At 38.0% G+C, this 18,083-nt stretch overlaps 1 protein-coding gene across 5 annotated transcripts in view; it reads right to left on the bottom strand.

Moving 5' to 3' along the window:
- Window positions 1-17,863, bottom strand: part of LOC113067026 (talin-2-like) — a 149,442-nt gene extending 131,579 nt beyond the window's left edge. Inside the window, exon 1 of one of the 5 annotated variants that reach the window (XM_026239207.1) lies at window positions 17,687-17,863. Coding sequence is in view for 2 of the 5 variants with exons in the window: in XM_026239204.1 (XP_026094989.1) it covers window positions 8,939-8,969 (31 nt within the window). In the remaining 3 variants the exon portion in view is untranslated. Of the gene's footprint in view, window positions 1-5,794; window positions 6,061-8,938; window positions 9,399-16,750; window positions 17,078-17,686 lie in introns of those variants that run through there. The other 4 variants (XM_026239208.1, XM_026239204.1, XM_026239205.1 and 1 more) reach the window with 4 other exon arrangements.
- Between the last annotated feature and the right edge of the window lie 220 nt (window positions 17,864-18,083).

Below are 18,083 nucleotides of genomic sequence, written 5' to 3'. Positions count from 1 at the left end.
AAACAACATATCAAACAAGCAATATGCCACTTCCATAAGTGAGTTCTGTTCCATGCACACTGAACCAGGGGTCTCCATACTCTGTCCTGGAGGGCCGGTGTCCTGCAGAGTTTAGCTCCAATTTGCCTTAACACAACACAACGGCCTTATAATTCACTACAGCCTTTCTCCCCTGGCAACGGAGAAATCAAATCAGATTGTAAATACTGCACATATTTCCATCACTTTGTTTTGCTCTTCCCCGGTTGGCATTTTATTTGCATTAATACTGATGGTCATTAAATTAATGCATTTGGGATCCGTGATAAGGAAATTAACTCTAGCTGTGACTGTGGGACTGATAAAAGGTATGTGCATGGTCACTTTAATGGGGAAAAACAGTGTAGTGTTGCTAGGAGAGGAACCCAATCCAAACGTTCCTGTCTGGATTAATCACCTCAAAACCTCCGCAACATCCTTATTAGACATTCCTTCAGATTTTACATTTCCGTATATGCTTTTATCGTGCGACATTTACATAGCCTCTTTTGAAAAGGAATGAGATGGGAGCCAGCAAATGAGAAATGAATTCAGAGTTCAGCTCGTGGCACTTGCGATAGGATCTTTAAAAATGCATGCAAGCGCATAAAAAAATTATTCTCTGTGGAACAATACAAATGATGCACTACTATTATGATCCAGATATCTGAGATGTGTGACTGAGGTCTGGTCTATTTCACAGCGTACACAATTTGCTTTGTTATATGTCGACATAAAATATATGTTTCACAAATCGTTACTTTGTCTGTCTTTGCAAACTTTGCATAACTGAATATAACAACTTTTGTTTTCAGTTGATGAAATTGATGAGTTTGTTCAATTAAATTTGACAGTTAAGTTGTGATTTTTTACAGATTAACTAAGTGAGTATGACTAGATCACATCTAAAATGTAAAAACCGTTAAAAACATGTACACAAGAAATTGTGTATAGACTGAAGCTTGCAAATATTTGACATTCTGGATCAGTCAGAAAGAGAATGGTCTGCAGGTGTGCTGAGACTAACCAGAACCAAACACACTCAAAATATGTGTATCCAAGATTCCATCTAATTGACACAACAACAGCTGTTTATCTCACACCTTACCACAGGTCTTCCATCCATTCACCAATCACCATCACCCCTTTGTTTCCCATGACTGTAAAGTTGGATGCCGGCTTAGCGGGTTAATCTGTGAATCATGTCTAAACTCGAGCCACTCCATTACCGATGGCAAGCCACACCTGTCTGCATTTCCCATATATCCCTCTCATGCATTATACGAACCCCTGATCATGTGACCCATTCTTTTGTCCGCAACACAAGACCGTCTACACCACATCTCTCTCCACCCATTACATTCAGAACTGTATTTCTGCTCCTCTTTCCCTTTTGTGACCTGTACATCACACATTTATCTGCCACTGATATTAACGGACTCATTTGCCTCAGTGAATCACAGCACCCTGTGTTCCTCTACCATTAATAAAAGGCACCCTTTACCCAGCATTCATGAGCAAAGCTCTCAAGGAGCAAACACTCTGTTTGTATGCCATATAATGAGGCAGCGCATAAATACAGTGCACTTTAATGAGAAGAGTATTATATATTAAACAAGTGTGAAAAACAGCTGGACATAAATGTAAAGCCACAGAGGGAAACATAAAACAGTATATTGGTTCCAAATGAAGCCCAATTGTGACATGTTAACAAGACAGGGTAAAAGCTGATGTACTACAATAAATATTTGAATTATGTATGCAGATGACAATATATGTAGTTTTATGCAAAAATCTATAAATCTGAAAATCTGTGTCTTGAATCGATACCTAAAATAGAACAGCCACAAACAAACTTCTTGTGTTGGTGCAGGGAATTATGGGTAATATCCAAAAAACGTATGCACTGATACATACTTTAAAAATCCACCAAAAAAATAGTATTCCATCCCAGAACTGTCTTTTAAAACATGACTTGGGATATGCTAATCCTAATCTTGCATATAGGATGGATATTATGCAAATCGGGATTCCGCATGTTTGTTTGATTGCACCCCTGTGTATCTGAATTTCAGGCAGCTTTCTGGCGTTCGAGATGGAGGACAACGCAGATTTGCTTACTCTTAAATTTCTAATGGAAATTAAATTTCAGCCCGAGTTTTTGAAGGGAAACACAATGCTCTCTCCCTTTGCACTGAGATTCTGTTTCAAATTTGCAACTGAATGGGCAAAACAGAACAGTATGAAGCTGACCTTGGACATTATGGTGTCAGGCTAGCCTGCGAGTACCTTACCTGTCTGAACAACATATAAAAAAAAACTCACAGTCTGTAAGTAAGTTTTCATATTTAAAGAATTTGCCACTGATGAATCTAATGTTAGTTTTAAGCAGTGTAGAGTAGCACTTGTTGTTTGTCATTTCTCCAATCACAAATGCAGACATAGTTTTATGGTGCGATGCAACAATGCGGAAAAAGACAGTACAAGTCATTATAATCCATAATTATGTTCCAACCAAATGCTACAAATGCCTCGTTTGTATTGGGCTTTATTGTTTTGTCTTGTTGCGCTGGTGTTCTGACTTGGAGATAACATCTAAGTATGGTAAGGGGTGTAACATTTCTGTCACACGCTTGAGGCATTCGGCCAATCACAATGCACTGGATAGCAGGGCCAATCAGAGCACACCTCGCTTTTCAGACTGATGAGCTTAGTAAAAAACGACGCATTTCAAAAAGGTGGGGCACAGAGGAACAACAATAATGTACAGTATGGAAAATAATGTGTTTTTCAACATTAAACTGCATAAACATTTCATTACACCAAAAACACAAAATAAATGTTCTTTTTAGCAACATCATATGACCCCTTTAAGTAAATAGTAAAACCAATATTTTTTTTTTTAATAAATGGTGTTTAATTGTTTTTGTGGGAAGTCGTGGCCTAGTGGTTAGAGAGTTTGACTCCTAACCCTAGGGTTGTGGGTTCGAGTCTTGGGCCGGCAATACCACGACTGAGGTGTCCTTGAGCAAGCATAAATGGCTGCCCACTGCTCGGGGTGTGTGTTCACAGTGTGTGTGTTCACTGTTGTGTGTGTGCACTTTGGATGGGTTAAATGCAGAGCGCGAATTCTGAGTATGGGTCACCACACTTGGCTGTATATCACGACAGAAAGACAGACATGTAGATCGATTTTTTGTAGCTGGTAACTTAAAACTGAAACGATATACAACCAAACTCAGCATAGTATTCCTAACAACATAGAAATTTGCTAAATATATTACATAAACACTTTGTGCCTTGTAAAAAGACTATCATTTTATTACATGTATTTAGTAAAATATCAATGTGTAAGCCAGTAACAATCAGGTAAACATAGGAACATGAAAACAAAAGACTGGATACATCTATTGAGTACACTGTAATATGATACTGTGCCTTTCTACCGGATACAAAAGCACTTCAAAAGGCAGCTCACTCATCACTGCTCTTTGCTCGTCCCACTGTCCTGATAAATGTCCTCCACCCCGTTCTTCATTAAGAGAGCAAATACACACAGGCAAACAGCTCTGTACATAGACACCTGGAGAACTGAGCAGCTGTCCTCAGCTATTCTTGTTCCCAGGCATGATGTCTTTATCTTTTAACGGACAAAATAATCATAAGCACACTGTGGAGGTAAGATTTCTTAGAGATCCTGATGTTATCTTTTCTTCCACCCTCTCATATGCACCGTATCAGGCTGCTAATTGCTCCAGCAATTAGAACGGACAGTTAAAGTAGAGGGTAATGAAAAAGCTCATGTGCAGTATTAAACAGGCCCTGCAGTGAGATTGTCCACACTGATGCAGACACATCAGAAAATACAAACGCACCTACGCAAGGCTGTCACATCACTCACGCAGAGCCTCAGAACCTAAAGGTGACCTTAAGACAAGGTCAGTGATGATGCATACACAATAAAAGTCCTTTCTCTTTCACTTTCTCGAAGCTGTGTTTATCTCTCAGGTGAAAGAATCTGACAATAGTCAGCTAGTTAATAAGTTGTCCATCAAAAGACTTGTCAATTAGTAAGGTTGACCAGTTTGTCTAGATTTTTACATTTATGTACAACTAGTTATACAGTGTGCATAGTAAAACCCTCTTATAAAGTTGCTCCTTTTGATTCATACCCTATAAAGACATTTAGATTTGTATTATGTCCGTTGCAGTCCATCTACCTGATTTCAAAAATGAAAACACTTCTAAACAACCCCTTTGAAACAATGTCTGATCAGGGGAACCTTAAATCAATCCAAATCTATAAAATCTCAAAACTAAAACCCAGCCTATTAAACAGCATTCTAAAGAGAGATTTGGCGATTAGTTGTTTAAGCAACCCTTCATCTGGTTGATTTTGAAAATAAGACCCTAGCCAACAGAAACAGAAAGAGAAGGCATGAACAGAAGGAAATGCAAAGAAACAGAAAAGGATGTGATAGCATAGGACAGGATTTAATAGAAAAGACGAAGAAAAAAAGGATGCGAGAAGATATGAAAAGGCAGGAACGGTAAAGGAATAGGAAGGAGCACATTAGGATAGGATAGAATAGGATAAAGCAGGGCATCAAACTCAATTCCTGGAAAGCCGGAGCACTGCAGAGTTTTGATGCAATCCTAATTAAACACACCTGATCCAACTAATCAAGTCCTTCAGGCTTATTTGAAAACTACATGGTATGTGTGTTGGAACTAAACTCTGCAGGGTTCTGGCCCACTAGTTTGAAACCTCTTGAATAGAGGGATGCAAAAAGATATGAAAGGGTAGAACAGGCAAAAATACAGTAGGGATGCAAAAGCTTAGAATAGAATTTACATATGACATGAAACAATGCGATGCGAAAGGTTAGGATAGACACAGAAACAGGAACGGAAGCAAAAGTGTAGGATAGGATTGGATAGAAAAAGGCAAAGAAAAAGGATATGATAGGATAGGCAAAAAAGGAATGCAAAAATAAACGAAAGGATAGGATAAGCAAAGAAACTGGAATGGAAGCAAAAGTATAGGATAGGATTGGATAGAAAAAGGCAAAGAAAAAGGATATGATAGGATAGGCAAAAAAGAATGCAAAAAGAAATGAAAGGGTAAGCAAAGAAACTGGAATGGATACAAAAGATAGGACAGGATAGGAATACAAAAAAAAAGGTTGCAAACAGATATAAAATTATAGAATACGCAAAGAAACAAGAAGTGATATGAACATTAAGGGTAGGATAGGACAAAACCGACCAGGATAGGAGAGTACAGGATAAGACTGGATAACAAGGAGGAGCAAAGCAAAAGCGAAGAAATGCGATAGGGATAGGATATGTCAGAAAAGGCAAGGAAAAAAGAAAAGCTGTGAAACCATTCCAGGATAGGAACGTAAAGGAAGTAGGCAAGTGAATGGCAGAAAGAGAGGCAGAGGAAGAGAGGTTGCTGCTGTTGTTGCTGGGTCAGCAACTTGTCACAGAAGAGCTCAACCGAGCACAGCAGTATTCCCAGCAGTAAACAGAGAACAGGCATGACATCTTCACTAGACATTCACGAGGACATCATCCAGCTTGGTGATACCTGCGCGTGACTGTCCAGAGATTATCTTTAGTTGTGCTTACCAGTTCACTTTTAATCCATTGCATCTTTCCGTACATACATGTTGAAATCATACAAAAAAAAGTTTTTAATAAAAAATAAATAAAATCACAGCTACGAGCATCTACTAAAATAAATGATCCAGCCATGGCGGCCATTCACTACCTGCAAATGCTGATAAAAAATCTTCAGTATGACCGAACCAATGCCTCCAAAAGAAAGAACAGATATACACCCATCAGCACCAGATGGATTTATCATGCCGTTTCTTGTCTCCGCTTCTTTCTGAATGAGCTGTGCAGTGAGCACTCTCTTAAGCAGCCCTGTCATTAACCTACGACTCCGGAGGGGACAGGCTGCCAAGTAGGGCTGTCTGTGTGCTGATTGGTGGGGCAATCCCATCCAGCATGGCTTTGGGAGAGCCTCATGCTAATTCTCTTAATGGAGTCATGGTGACACTGCCAAAATAAAGTATAGTGGAGAGCGGAACAACAGAAGGAGCTGAGGGATGCTGGTTGATTCAGAGATGATGTGGCATGCGGTTTCATGCTCCGTTAACTAGTGGCACTAAATGGAATTCACTTAAAACATTTCACTTCATTTTTCCAACAAAGAAATGGTTTCCATTTTTTTATTGACTGATTTCACTTGAAATGGCATTGTGTAACCAAAACCATTTTACAGATGTTTCATGTATTGTTTACGATTTACAATAGATGCGAATGTGAATTAGTTTTTTTAACAGTAGGAAGTTTATAAGAACTGAAGGTCTTAAAGTTTAAGCTGGTTTAAAGAAATTTTTGGCTCGCCAAAAATTCAACTGGAACTTATGATATGCCTACGTCATCTACTGAAAAGCCCCCTCAGGTTAATGTGTGTGCAAATAAGGATATTTTCCTTACGCAAACAAATCAATTCACTTTATTAATGTGGAGCACTATTTATGATGGATGGATGCACTTTTATTTGTTTTTTATATAACTCCAATTCTATTTGTCTGAAAGAAGAAAGCCATATACACCTAGGATTGCTTGAGGGTGAGCAGGCATAAATCATGGGGTAACTTTTATTTTGGTATGAACGATCCCTTTGAACAAGGAGGTTTCCTTTATTTTAATTGTGAACACTCTGGCTAACCAATTAATCCTTCTGAAATGCATAAATATGTGAAACATTCCAACAGACTCCTTTAATGGTGTAAACTGAATGAGACAAAAGCCTTGTTTAACAAAAGCTTCAGACTTACCAATTCAGTTCAAAGTTTCACTTTCCCAGAGTTCATTTCCACACTGTGTGAACAGTAGCCTGAGGGATTCAACCATTGCCCTTTTCCGCAATGCCCCAGTGTGCGTGACACAGTATCTCATGATCTCCCACAGAAAATTAATGAATGGACCACATGTAAACACTTCTTCTCCAAGCCGTTTACCAGCCTCTCAATACACGAGCAATCATACAAGCTGTGCCCTCAAAATCCATCAATGAAACCATCAATCTGTTTCTTGTCTATACTACCAGTATGCGTCCTCTGACCTCAGGGCTAAGGTCACAAAGGCTGAACAAAGAATTGACCCATGGGTCGAAACGGTTCACAAGGGCCAATATTTGTAATTGCTGTCTTTCTCCAGTGAATGACAAGGTCAGGAGTAAATAAAGTAAACAGTTTGACTCAATACCATGATAAAGAATAAATTCAACTCCGTGTGAAACTGCTAGGGCTGTGATAGGGCTGTCTGATTCCACAATTTTTGGACCAATTTCTGATCCTGGAATCGATTCCAAGAATCAATTGCTCACTGTTGCTTTCAAATCTTTTTTTCTTCTTTTTTTAGATTAAAGGAACCTAATCTCACCATGATGACTGCAGGATAGGTCATATAATGTATTCTTCCTATAATATGAAGCTGAAAATTTTAGCTTTTTCAGCTTTGCCCATGAAATAATATAGCTCAGATCAGCAGGGACATGCGTTTATCGCATGAATTAAATAAGACAAGAAGGGACTAAAATCAGCGGTAAATTCCATCAAGTGCATGATTTCAAATAGAGCAGCTGTTACTACACAGAGCCATTGTTAACTGAGAAGATGCGCAAATAATTGCTGAAAATGAAAGTGGATTTGTGCAGCTTCTCAGCTGACAACGGCTCTGTGTAGTAACAGCTGCTCTATGTGAAATCACTCACCTAATGGAATTTACCGCTGGTTAGAGAACCGTCTTTACTGATGAGATGCGCATTAACGATTGGCCAATCGTGATCGGAGCACCGCTAGTTTTAATTATAGTGTTAGTAGGACTGTGACGGTGGCAGTTTTTTACCACCGCAGTGGTAATGGACCAACTACCACTGGTGGCGTGGTGGTATATATCGCGTTCATTATCGCAGATGAATCATCTTCGATAATGAACGCAATATGGTGTAACAATATGTAATCGCTCTGATGATTACATTCCGCTCCATCTGAAAGCAGGTGATGGAGATTTAGCGGTAATCACTGAACTTGCTTAACTGACGAGATGCGTGTGACCATCGCACGCGATATATTGCCCAGCCCTATGATTCATATAAGAACACGTCTCTGAAATGGTTTTCAGAACTGTCCTTTGCAGCCCAGCACTGTCTCACTCATCGAATACATCCAATTGAACTCGTCAGCTTGTGTTTTATTTTAACACTTCCATCAGTGAATATGCAGCCTGCAAAACACTAAAATAAATTTTAAAGAATACAGTTAAACAAGAAAGTAGCCTAGATAAGAAAATTAAATAACCCTGTCTACCAGATGCGAGTGGCGTGGTGCGACAAAATACTATAGAAATCATAATCACTGATGCTAAACTGGATGCGGCATGACATGACAAATCCTCGAAAGTAAACTGCCTCGTCCTGTTTAAAGGGTACTGACACGGAGTTCAAATGTCCTGTGACACTAGACAGACTCAACCTGATTCAAGCAAGTGGGCGCATTAACTCCTCGTCTGCAGGCGTTGTCTTTGAAATAGCAATCATTGCATAAACTGTATTATAATGAAACTTGTAGGCTCCAAGATCTTACAGAGCTGATTTATACCTTGAAGTCTACATGAGTATTCAGCACATACCGCAGACAGTGATGATGATGACAGTGAAACAGCAGCATAGGTGGACAAATAGTAATACCTTTATCTCTGACACGTTTTCCATCGCCAACATGTTCTCTGCAATCATAATCACCTTAATCCTTATCATAATCAGCATCTGTCAAATATCCACATCAACAATTGTCTAATAACAAGTCTCCAGGGTAAAATTCCTGGCAACTGTACAAACCTTCCAAAGTTGACCAAACAATGACTTCCATGTCCGTCCAATTTGCCAACACTCCATGCTCCCTGAGCAGTAACCCAGCAACATATCCACAACACCGCAATAGAGTCCTGTCTAATCACATAGCACCACCTGAACCCTCGGACACACTCTGTCGGTCTTCCCTTTTATTTTGCTTACTTCTGATCCCATAATGAGCCCCCTCGGAGTGTCCTCCGACTGTGAGGAGAGGGGAGAGGAAATGAGTGGAGAGCTGGAAAATGTTAGGGAGAGAATCATTCCAACAACGGGACCCATAGAGCCGCACCCCCCACCCCCCGGGGCCTTACACTTCAACCGGGTTTAGTTCATCTGGAAAAACACTGGAAAAGAATGGCAAAATCAGCGGAGGTGTGGTTCTGGAACCGCGTAAGCACTCGTGGGAGAGATTCTGTCATCTTGACTTTGATGAGAGCTGGCATGCAACTGCTAATGGTTTTAGAGTATAGCACTGTAAATACGCTGACGTCCCATGCTTTCCGGCATTATTTATATTCAGTGGCACAATTTTCATCGATTGTACTTGACGTACAAATGCATGCAAAATAGACCTTAACACACAATACCAAATGGTCCTCCACTACCGTACACTTCAAATCCACAGAATACCAGAGCTGACAATAACACCACCCACACCCGAGACCTTTACAAGCAGGATCCGGCCAGACGATGAACCATTCAATGAGGACTCCTCACATGGACAAGCCCGATTAACGTTCCTCTATTCAACCCCAAAAGCCTCACCGGGAACAAAAGATACAGCACTACATTTCTTCCTTTTATCTGCTTGGCTGTGAATGAAAATAGAGCTCATTTCAACTGCTCAAACAAACCATAGTCAACACTGATCCTTGCAATTAAAATTATTAAAAGGAGCTCATAAGTTATCTTTAACACAAAGCCAACATGATTCACAATGAATATAACTTTCATAATTTGGAGTATTCTTTATGAAATTATGTTATTGCCCTGAAACAAAGTCTTGGTTAAGGTCGAGTAAGTTAGGTCCATTTGTATTTTCTGTGGTCTTTAAAGAGAAATTTCTCTCAATTCTGTAATCATTTACTCCCCCTCATGCCATTCTAAACCTATATGGCTTTCTTTTTGCTGTGGAACACAAAATATTTTAAAGGATGTTTCAAGTGTTTTTTCATCCATTCAGTGAAATCAATCAAAAATTCTGTTATAAAATTACCCTGGGAAAGTGGGGGGGGGGAAAACAGCATGGACAAGTATGATGTTTCCTGGGTAACATAGCCTACCAATGGGATGGAGAACCAAAAAGGTTTAACTAAAATTAAACCGTACAGTCATAAAAAACACCCACAGGTTCACGTTAATTTCTAGACAAACTCTACATTGATTTTCACCACTGACAATGAGCCATGAACTCTTTTGTCTCTTGGTCCATCAACAAAACATTTCCTGAGGAATTCCAACCAAGCCTGTTATTCTTGGAGATGAAGCAACTGCAACAACAGAAAGAGGGAAAGCATTTGCTAACTGATTTGCTGAGGGAAAGTGGGAGTCGGTCTAGTTAATACAAGACAGCTTATCGTTTAGGGCTCTTGAATCGTATTAAAGGCAAGTTACCAGCTATTAAAATTAATAACATTAAACTGGGCGAACATTACCCGGTTAGACTAACTTGCAAGATGCTTCATCTCTCCATTCATTGTGTGTATAATGACTGGGCTTATTGTGCAGAGAACACAAAGCTTTATCAGAACTCAGAACTCTTTATGTTTTGACTGAGCTGTCTTAATACAGTTAAATAATAATAATAATTTACCAAACCAAAACACATCAAACGAAACTGATACTAAATCAAGTAAATCAACCACAGCTCATTAAGATGAAATTACTCAGAATCAGTTCCATAAGTGAATTGAATACATATTTTCAATTATACCTAATGAACCAAATGCAATAAACATTATAATCAAGAGCCACAGAAATCAGCTACACAAAACGTCACCCTACAGAAACCATTTTAAAATGTTCAGTTTGGCTGCCAACTATATCAGTCTAACACCCATATTTTTCCAGTGTCCAAAAGAACATTATGATCCTATTGAATACTTAAGTGGGAATTTTGGAAATCTCTTCTTGAGAATTTGGGAGTTTTTTATTTTATTTGTCTTTTTCTATAAAATATAGGGTAAAAGTAGATATTTTGCAGAATGATCAAGCTGCTCTTTTCCAGATAAAAGTAAATTGGGACCAGTGACTGTCAATATACATAAAGTACAAAAATAGTAGGGGTGCACAATAGGGCTGTGCGATATGGACAGAAAAAACCTATCACGATTTTTTTATCAATTTTGCGATTTCGATTTTAATCACGATTTTGTCATAAATGCATTCAGTATAATTTTTAAACATATTTCCAAAAGAAAACCAATGAGAGCTTTATCAAATGTCTCTAGAACAGACGTAAGTCAAAATAATCACTAAGTAAAGATGTCAAACAAAATGTCTAGACATATGGAAAAAATAAAAAATAAAATAAAATAAAACTGTGTTCAGCGATCTTTTTTTTTTTTTTCATGCATTGGTCATATAGCTCACTGTAGCGGTACCTCAGGTGTTATATGTTTTGCCCAATATATTTATTGCCCAAGGGTCACGTACTCCATCTGCAGTGCGTATAGTAATTTATGTGTAAGCGGTTCAGAAGCAGCAACGAGAATGCATTATTGTAACGCAAAAGCACATTAAAATAATGCGCGAGCGCGAATCTTTCCACTCGCACCAGTGATGCGCGGGTCAATGCCTACTATATAAATGACAAAGGTTTAATTGGCATTTTTATTTCAAAGAATCTGACCGACAGCGAGCCGAATATCATTACAAATATTTTTGGATGACTCGTAACCGCGGGCACCCGCTCATTTTGGATCAACCCGCGCATCAGTGACTTGCACGCAGATTTCCTTTGCTCTGTTATCAAAACCAGATGCGCGTGCTCAGATCATAGACTGTATAAGACTCAGATACATGCTGACTTACAACGTGTCTCCTCTCATTCAACCTGTGTCCTGTGCACTCACAATTCTCTCTGCGCTCACGCGCAAGATATTAAATATTTTCACACCTTTCTATTTATAACCTTTTCTTTTCTCATCTTTTTACTGCGTCCAGTGTGAACGTTCTGATCTGTTAACATGGCTCAAAAAAACAAAAAGGCTGCGCATCACAGACAGTGTGTGAACCTGGAGTTAGGCATATGCCCAGTCTGCTCTGCTCTCGCGCTCCACTCAGGTGCGCTGCATCCTGATTGGTTCAGATAACATACTGCAGGAGGTCAGGGCCGCGGAAAATCGCGCTATAAAGCGATTTAGAAATCGCGATTTTATTTCGATTTTCGATTAATCGCACAGCCCTAGTGCACAATAAATATCGGCTGATAATTAATGCACATCTCGTCAGTAAAGCCGGTTAACTAATCATTGGTAAATTATAATACTTATTAAAAAACATCCCAAATATGGGCATCTCAGTCAGTCATGAAACATGCAAGAAGCAACATCAAAAAATATATTTTTAGATCATTTTATTTAATGCCATGTCAGCATCTAAGATTATTTTCATGGCAAAAACTCAATTAAAAAAAAATACAAATACATAAACACAATAAACAAACCTTTACCATATGGCATATCATTAGGATATCACAATATCATTAGCACCTTTATAATCCCCAAGTACAGGCCTATTTTAGAGTATTAGATTAGTCTTAAAATGCTAATAGCAGATTAGTCACCCATCCACAACAGACAAACAACGATCTCCTGCATTTTCACTGTTTTATTTTTGGAAGACAGCCCAAATATCCCAAGACATAATGGCCCAATGTAATCCAAAGCCATTTGATAATGATCCCCCCTTAACAGCGGGCCCGTGATCCAGCCAAAAAAAAACAAAAAACACACATTCAGAAAGCATTATTTTAATTACGCTCTCTCTGTGGAAAATATATAGAGAGAATCTACAAGAGGTAATCTGCTATGACTCACATAAATTACCCTATCATATTACCTCATACCAGCTTCAGAGAAGTTTAAAATAAAGTTGGTTGCTGCTCCAGGTTTTTACAGCATCTTGAAAGTGCTGCTTTCAGTGCACTTTGTCTCAATCAATCAATACATTATTAATGGGGCGCCACAGAGTTCGTTAGTCGGATTAAAAGGAAATGCTCAGACTTTGCATTCATGCAACAGTTCTCGGAGCTCCTGTCTGATCTTGAATAACACCCACTACATGAATCAAACCATCATTTCTAACATTCAGAAAGCTCTATTTACTGAATTGCCAATAATTCAAAGCATGAGGTCACCAGGAGTATGAAACATATTGGGCAATAAGCAAAACACGGATGCTTTGAGATTGTGCTTTTCTAACAAGAAATGCGAGGAATCCTAGGGATGCCCAAAATATATTTTCAACATAGAAAAGTTGGTAGGTTGTTTTGTTAAATAATGGTGGTGTTAGTCTGTTTAGACTATTGTTAACCTGAGACAGTATCAATGGTGATGTATAGCGACACCTTATGAATATGTAGACATACAGTAGTAGCAATTCTTTAATGGAGACAAACTTAAAGATGCATTTTCTAGAGCTCAAACCAATAGTGGATTTTGCCGATACCGATAGCTAGGTTGGACCACACTGGCCCATACCGATTAATTAGCCAATATTTGGAAAATGGATACTGAGCAAAAACTAAATAGTGCTTTATTAAAAATAAAAAATAAAAACACAAAAAAACATTGCAGAACCATACTAGTAGTAGTATTAATAATAATAGTATTAATAATAATAATACTAGTAAATGTTCAAATTACCACACTCTAACAAGGAACAATACTTACACAGATTCATCTTAAATGTCACATATGCTAGCATGCTAAAAATATAAAAACTAAAAATTAAACACCTATTTCAAATACAACCAGCACAGAAATTGCAGTATGTTTTATGAAATACTTAATCTTATTTGTTTCTTGGACCATCAAGAGTCAAATCCAGCCTTCCTTTCAGCTGATTGTTTCTTCCTCCATTTTATTCTCGTTTTGTCCTCTACGTGTGGTGTCACTGGTGCCGTGGATTTTATCAGATGTAGCTGGCAAGCAAAAAGCTGCATCCCAGATTGTGACACTTAGAGGGAGAGCTAATTATAACCTCAGATATGGGATATACAGTACAGCCAGAGCAAAGCAGGTGTTAGCTGGATTTTCTCCTTCCCGATGATATGAATTTTTTTTAAGTTTCATAACTTGAATAAGATTTCAGTTTAATGCTAAGAGCATGGCCAACTATAATTTCAAGCATGGTTTCATACAATTCACTTGGCAAATTGACCAGTTTTTGAAAACCAACAGCAAGAATATGGATGTAATTGAACAATCTATACACTAAACACATTCGATGTGGTTATACAAGCAATTCTGAGAGATATAAATAATAGTAAACTTGTTTTTTCCAAGGTACATTGATGCTCGCTACATCTTTACATCACCCAGCTGAAAAAAAGAGCCTGAACATAATCAATACATATAATGAGCTATAACCTTTACCATCAAGCTCTCTGTCCATTAATCATGCATTTTAATTCCCATCGTGCCCTTTCACCACAAAAACACACATCCTTTCTCTTGTGTCAGATCAAGTTAGAGTACCTAAGGCCTTTCCACCAGTCAGACTTCATGAATCAGAAGGATGTAACCAAATTAGACTGTATAAAGGAATAATGCTCATGGATGAATTGATATTAAAATTATGGCTGATACTGATAGGACAATGAATTTTTTTATATTATGGCCAAATTGAAATTATTTCTTCATTTTTTATGAATAAAGTAAAATTAAAACATGAAAAACTGAAATAATAATTTTAAAAGCTATGAACTGTATGCATCACAATTTACATTAAGAGATTTTCTAAAGATTACATTAATTGGTGTTAACTAATTAAATTAAGTGTTTTTTTAAGATTAACTTCATTAATCTAGTTAGTGTTAGATGATGCAACGGTACTCTAAATGTAAAAGTAGGAGAAATGCGCACGAACAATTAAATATCCAATATTAGCCAATACCCAAAAAATGTTAATTAAATTAAAGTGAACTTTTCCTGTAAGAATCATTCAAGAAATCTGTTCAAATCTTATAACAATCAATCTGAATAAATATTGTATCCGTTATGACTTAGAAATTATATATCAAGTCATAAACATATCAATTATACAAGATTATATAAAATTCCTTAAAGTCTCCTTAAGAACAAAATATAATATTCAAAGTTCAGCAGCTTGACCTCATTTGACTGTGACAAAGTCCAGCGCCTACAGAAACATTCCCTTTTCCTGTCAAACAGCAGTGCTAATTTCCTTTTCCTTGCAGTAGTGACGGCAGCCTCCCTCAGTGCATCATCTGACACAGATTCAAAAAACTGCAATGCAATTTATGCTAAATAAATGCAAAAGTTAATGCATTCCAGGTCATCACAAACTTAATCGTTTTTAATAAAGCAACTAAGATTGATTGACAATGTTAATAGATAGTTAAAACTAGGTCAAAGTGCATATTTTTTGTGTCACAGTCACACTGCACATGCCATCCTGCCTCATGCAACTCTGTTCATGTGCACGTGATAATGGTGAAAAAGAAAAGCAAATGCCCTTTTAATCATTCGGATTACATTTAAACTGTATTGATCGCACCAAAAGATCAAATCCACATCTACTGATCTGGCTTAAACTGATTATGCCAAACAGGGAAACATGATCATCTTTCCTAGTTCAGTCTCTTACGAATGAATGTTCACCGCTCTAACATGACGTACATTCATTCATTGTGAGCTGTCATGTCTTTGACCTACAGTATGGATTCCAAGGGGTGTGGCTGTGCACTGGAGGAAAACACTGATTTCTTCAAAGAGCCTGAAATGCTTTATATGGATATGACTTCCACACAGTCCATATATCCATTTAAATGTTATTACCTAAGACAATAATCCATTTCAGGCTATTAACCGTCGAGAAGACTGCCACTGAAGTGCACATAGTGTGTGATGCTTTGATATTGCTTGCTTTGAGGTGCGTGTTACTCTAAAGCAAACATGAATACATTATGTTGTAGTTTGTAGTCAGGGTTCAATGCATCATCTTGTGATAGATTTGTTACCTGCCTAGCTTTCCTTATAATTTTTGTTATAATGCTCTTGCTATCAAGCAGCTATTGGACTAATATCACAGTTTAATATAATGGCGGGTACAATTAATCTGCAAATTACCAAGAGCCATGCTCTTGATACAACAGTACAGCTTCAAGACACGCATTCAGTCACTGATATTAGATACAAATTAAAAAAAAAACCCTACCAAATTCATCATACATATAGTCTTTTTTAATTCAACATGGCCACTTGAAGCAGATGAAATATCAAGGATATGGATTATTTTACTAAAAATTAACTCTAAAAATCCCTTAATATGTCATTTTGAAGATCGCAACTACCCTGAGTTTTTCCTTTATTTTAAGTCTTATTAATAATGTTTTTATTGTCATTTCATTTGTTTAGTTTCTTTTCAGTTTGGTTTAAATTAAGATTATATAAAAAAAACGTAAATAGTGTAAAGAATAAAAGAGATTAAACTACATAATTAGATTAATAAACTAAATAAAATAAAACAGTACAGTACTATAGTGAGTAGAACTATCATAGATTGATAAAATAAAATAACATTTAGTTCATCTCTATTAAAGCAACTTACCTTTTGCCCAGTCAGTCAAATTCTGGGTTCCCCCCCAAAAATGTTCTTACCCATTCAGCTCGCTCAGCAGTTTTTGATTCATCACGGATCGAACATGTTCGAATCAAAAGGTTCTGTTCAAGGAGTCAGTGAGTAGTTAACTAGGGTCATGTTCTATGAAAACGCCATGAATTCGAACGGAGCGTCAGACTTACGTACTACTCTTGGTATTTATGTAATGTACAGTAAATATACGGCATAAATAATAACAACGATATGCTATTCTATTTCAAAGTCAAGCACGGTTCTGGGTTCAGTAAGTCGTCGAGTTGTAGACACGAGAGGCGCTCGGACTGACTCGTTTCGATCAGATTTGTGAACCGGTTCACTGAAAAGATCCGAATAAGAAAAAGGGTTTGTTCTCATCGCTACATTTAAGTCATTTGCAAACAGCTTGCGTTGGCACCTTGCATGTAAATAGGCCGTATATCATTTCCAAATATATCCATCCATCATCTGGGAGAGGGAGGTTACGCGACCCCGTTCCTCAATGTCAATACCAACCCAAAATCAGCGTGACTTCTAACAATATATCCAGAAAACTGTGTCAAGCAACTCCACATCCACTGAGAATAGCTGAAATTATCCTTACGAGAATAACATATTTAAAAATGTAAACAAGCGAAAATATGACACATTATCAATTTGCACGGGTAAATCTACTCACATGCGAGAAATAATAAATGACTGCCATCAAATTCACTGACAGACTGCAGAATTCAAACATCACGCTGCACGAGACTCAACACCGCCCATTCATTCGGCTCCATCATAACATGTCCACCATAAATCACCACCAAAGCGGCTCGAACTCCGAGCGAAAGAGAAACTACGCGTGCGATGCCTCAAAACGACTCATTTGCAAATAAGTAAAAGGGAAATATCATGATTTCTTACCTGAAAGGCAGCACGCGCTCTCGTGCGCGAGAGATGATTGAGTTGATTTAGAGAGGCAGCGCGAGCTGAGCTGCGGTCCTGCCTCTGGAACAAGAAGCCACGCCCCTCTTGTTACTAGGGTTCCCCATCGAGGCGATAGGATGTTGAGATAAATCCTTCATCTGAAGTGCGATTATCGAACGATTCGTTGCCTACTATATTAAACTACTGGCGTACATGCGCGCAATTGTGTGTGTACGCGCGCGCAACTAAACATGGACCTTTAAATGTGCATAGTGAAGAAGCATGAATTAGTGGCAGTACAGTGGACAGAACCAAGATATCAAAATTCGTGTGAAATTTTTTTGTATATGTATGTGTGCACACACGCGTGCACACACACACACACACAAACACA

This window comes from Carassius auratus, chromosome 50 (assembly GCF_003368295.1).
Source record: "Carassius auratus strain Wakin chromosome 50, ASM336829v1, whole genome shotgun sequence".
NCBI classification, from domain to species: domain Eukaryota; kingdom Metazoa; phylum Chordata; class Actinopteri; order Cypriniformes; family Cyprinidae; genus Carassius; species Carassius auratus.
The sequence above is the reverse complement of the archived record's forward strand: the minus strand, read 5'-3'. Positions and strand labels throughout refer to the sequence as shown.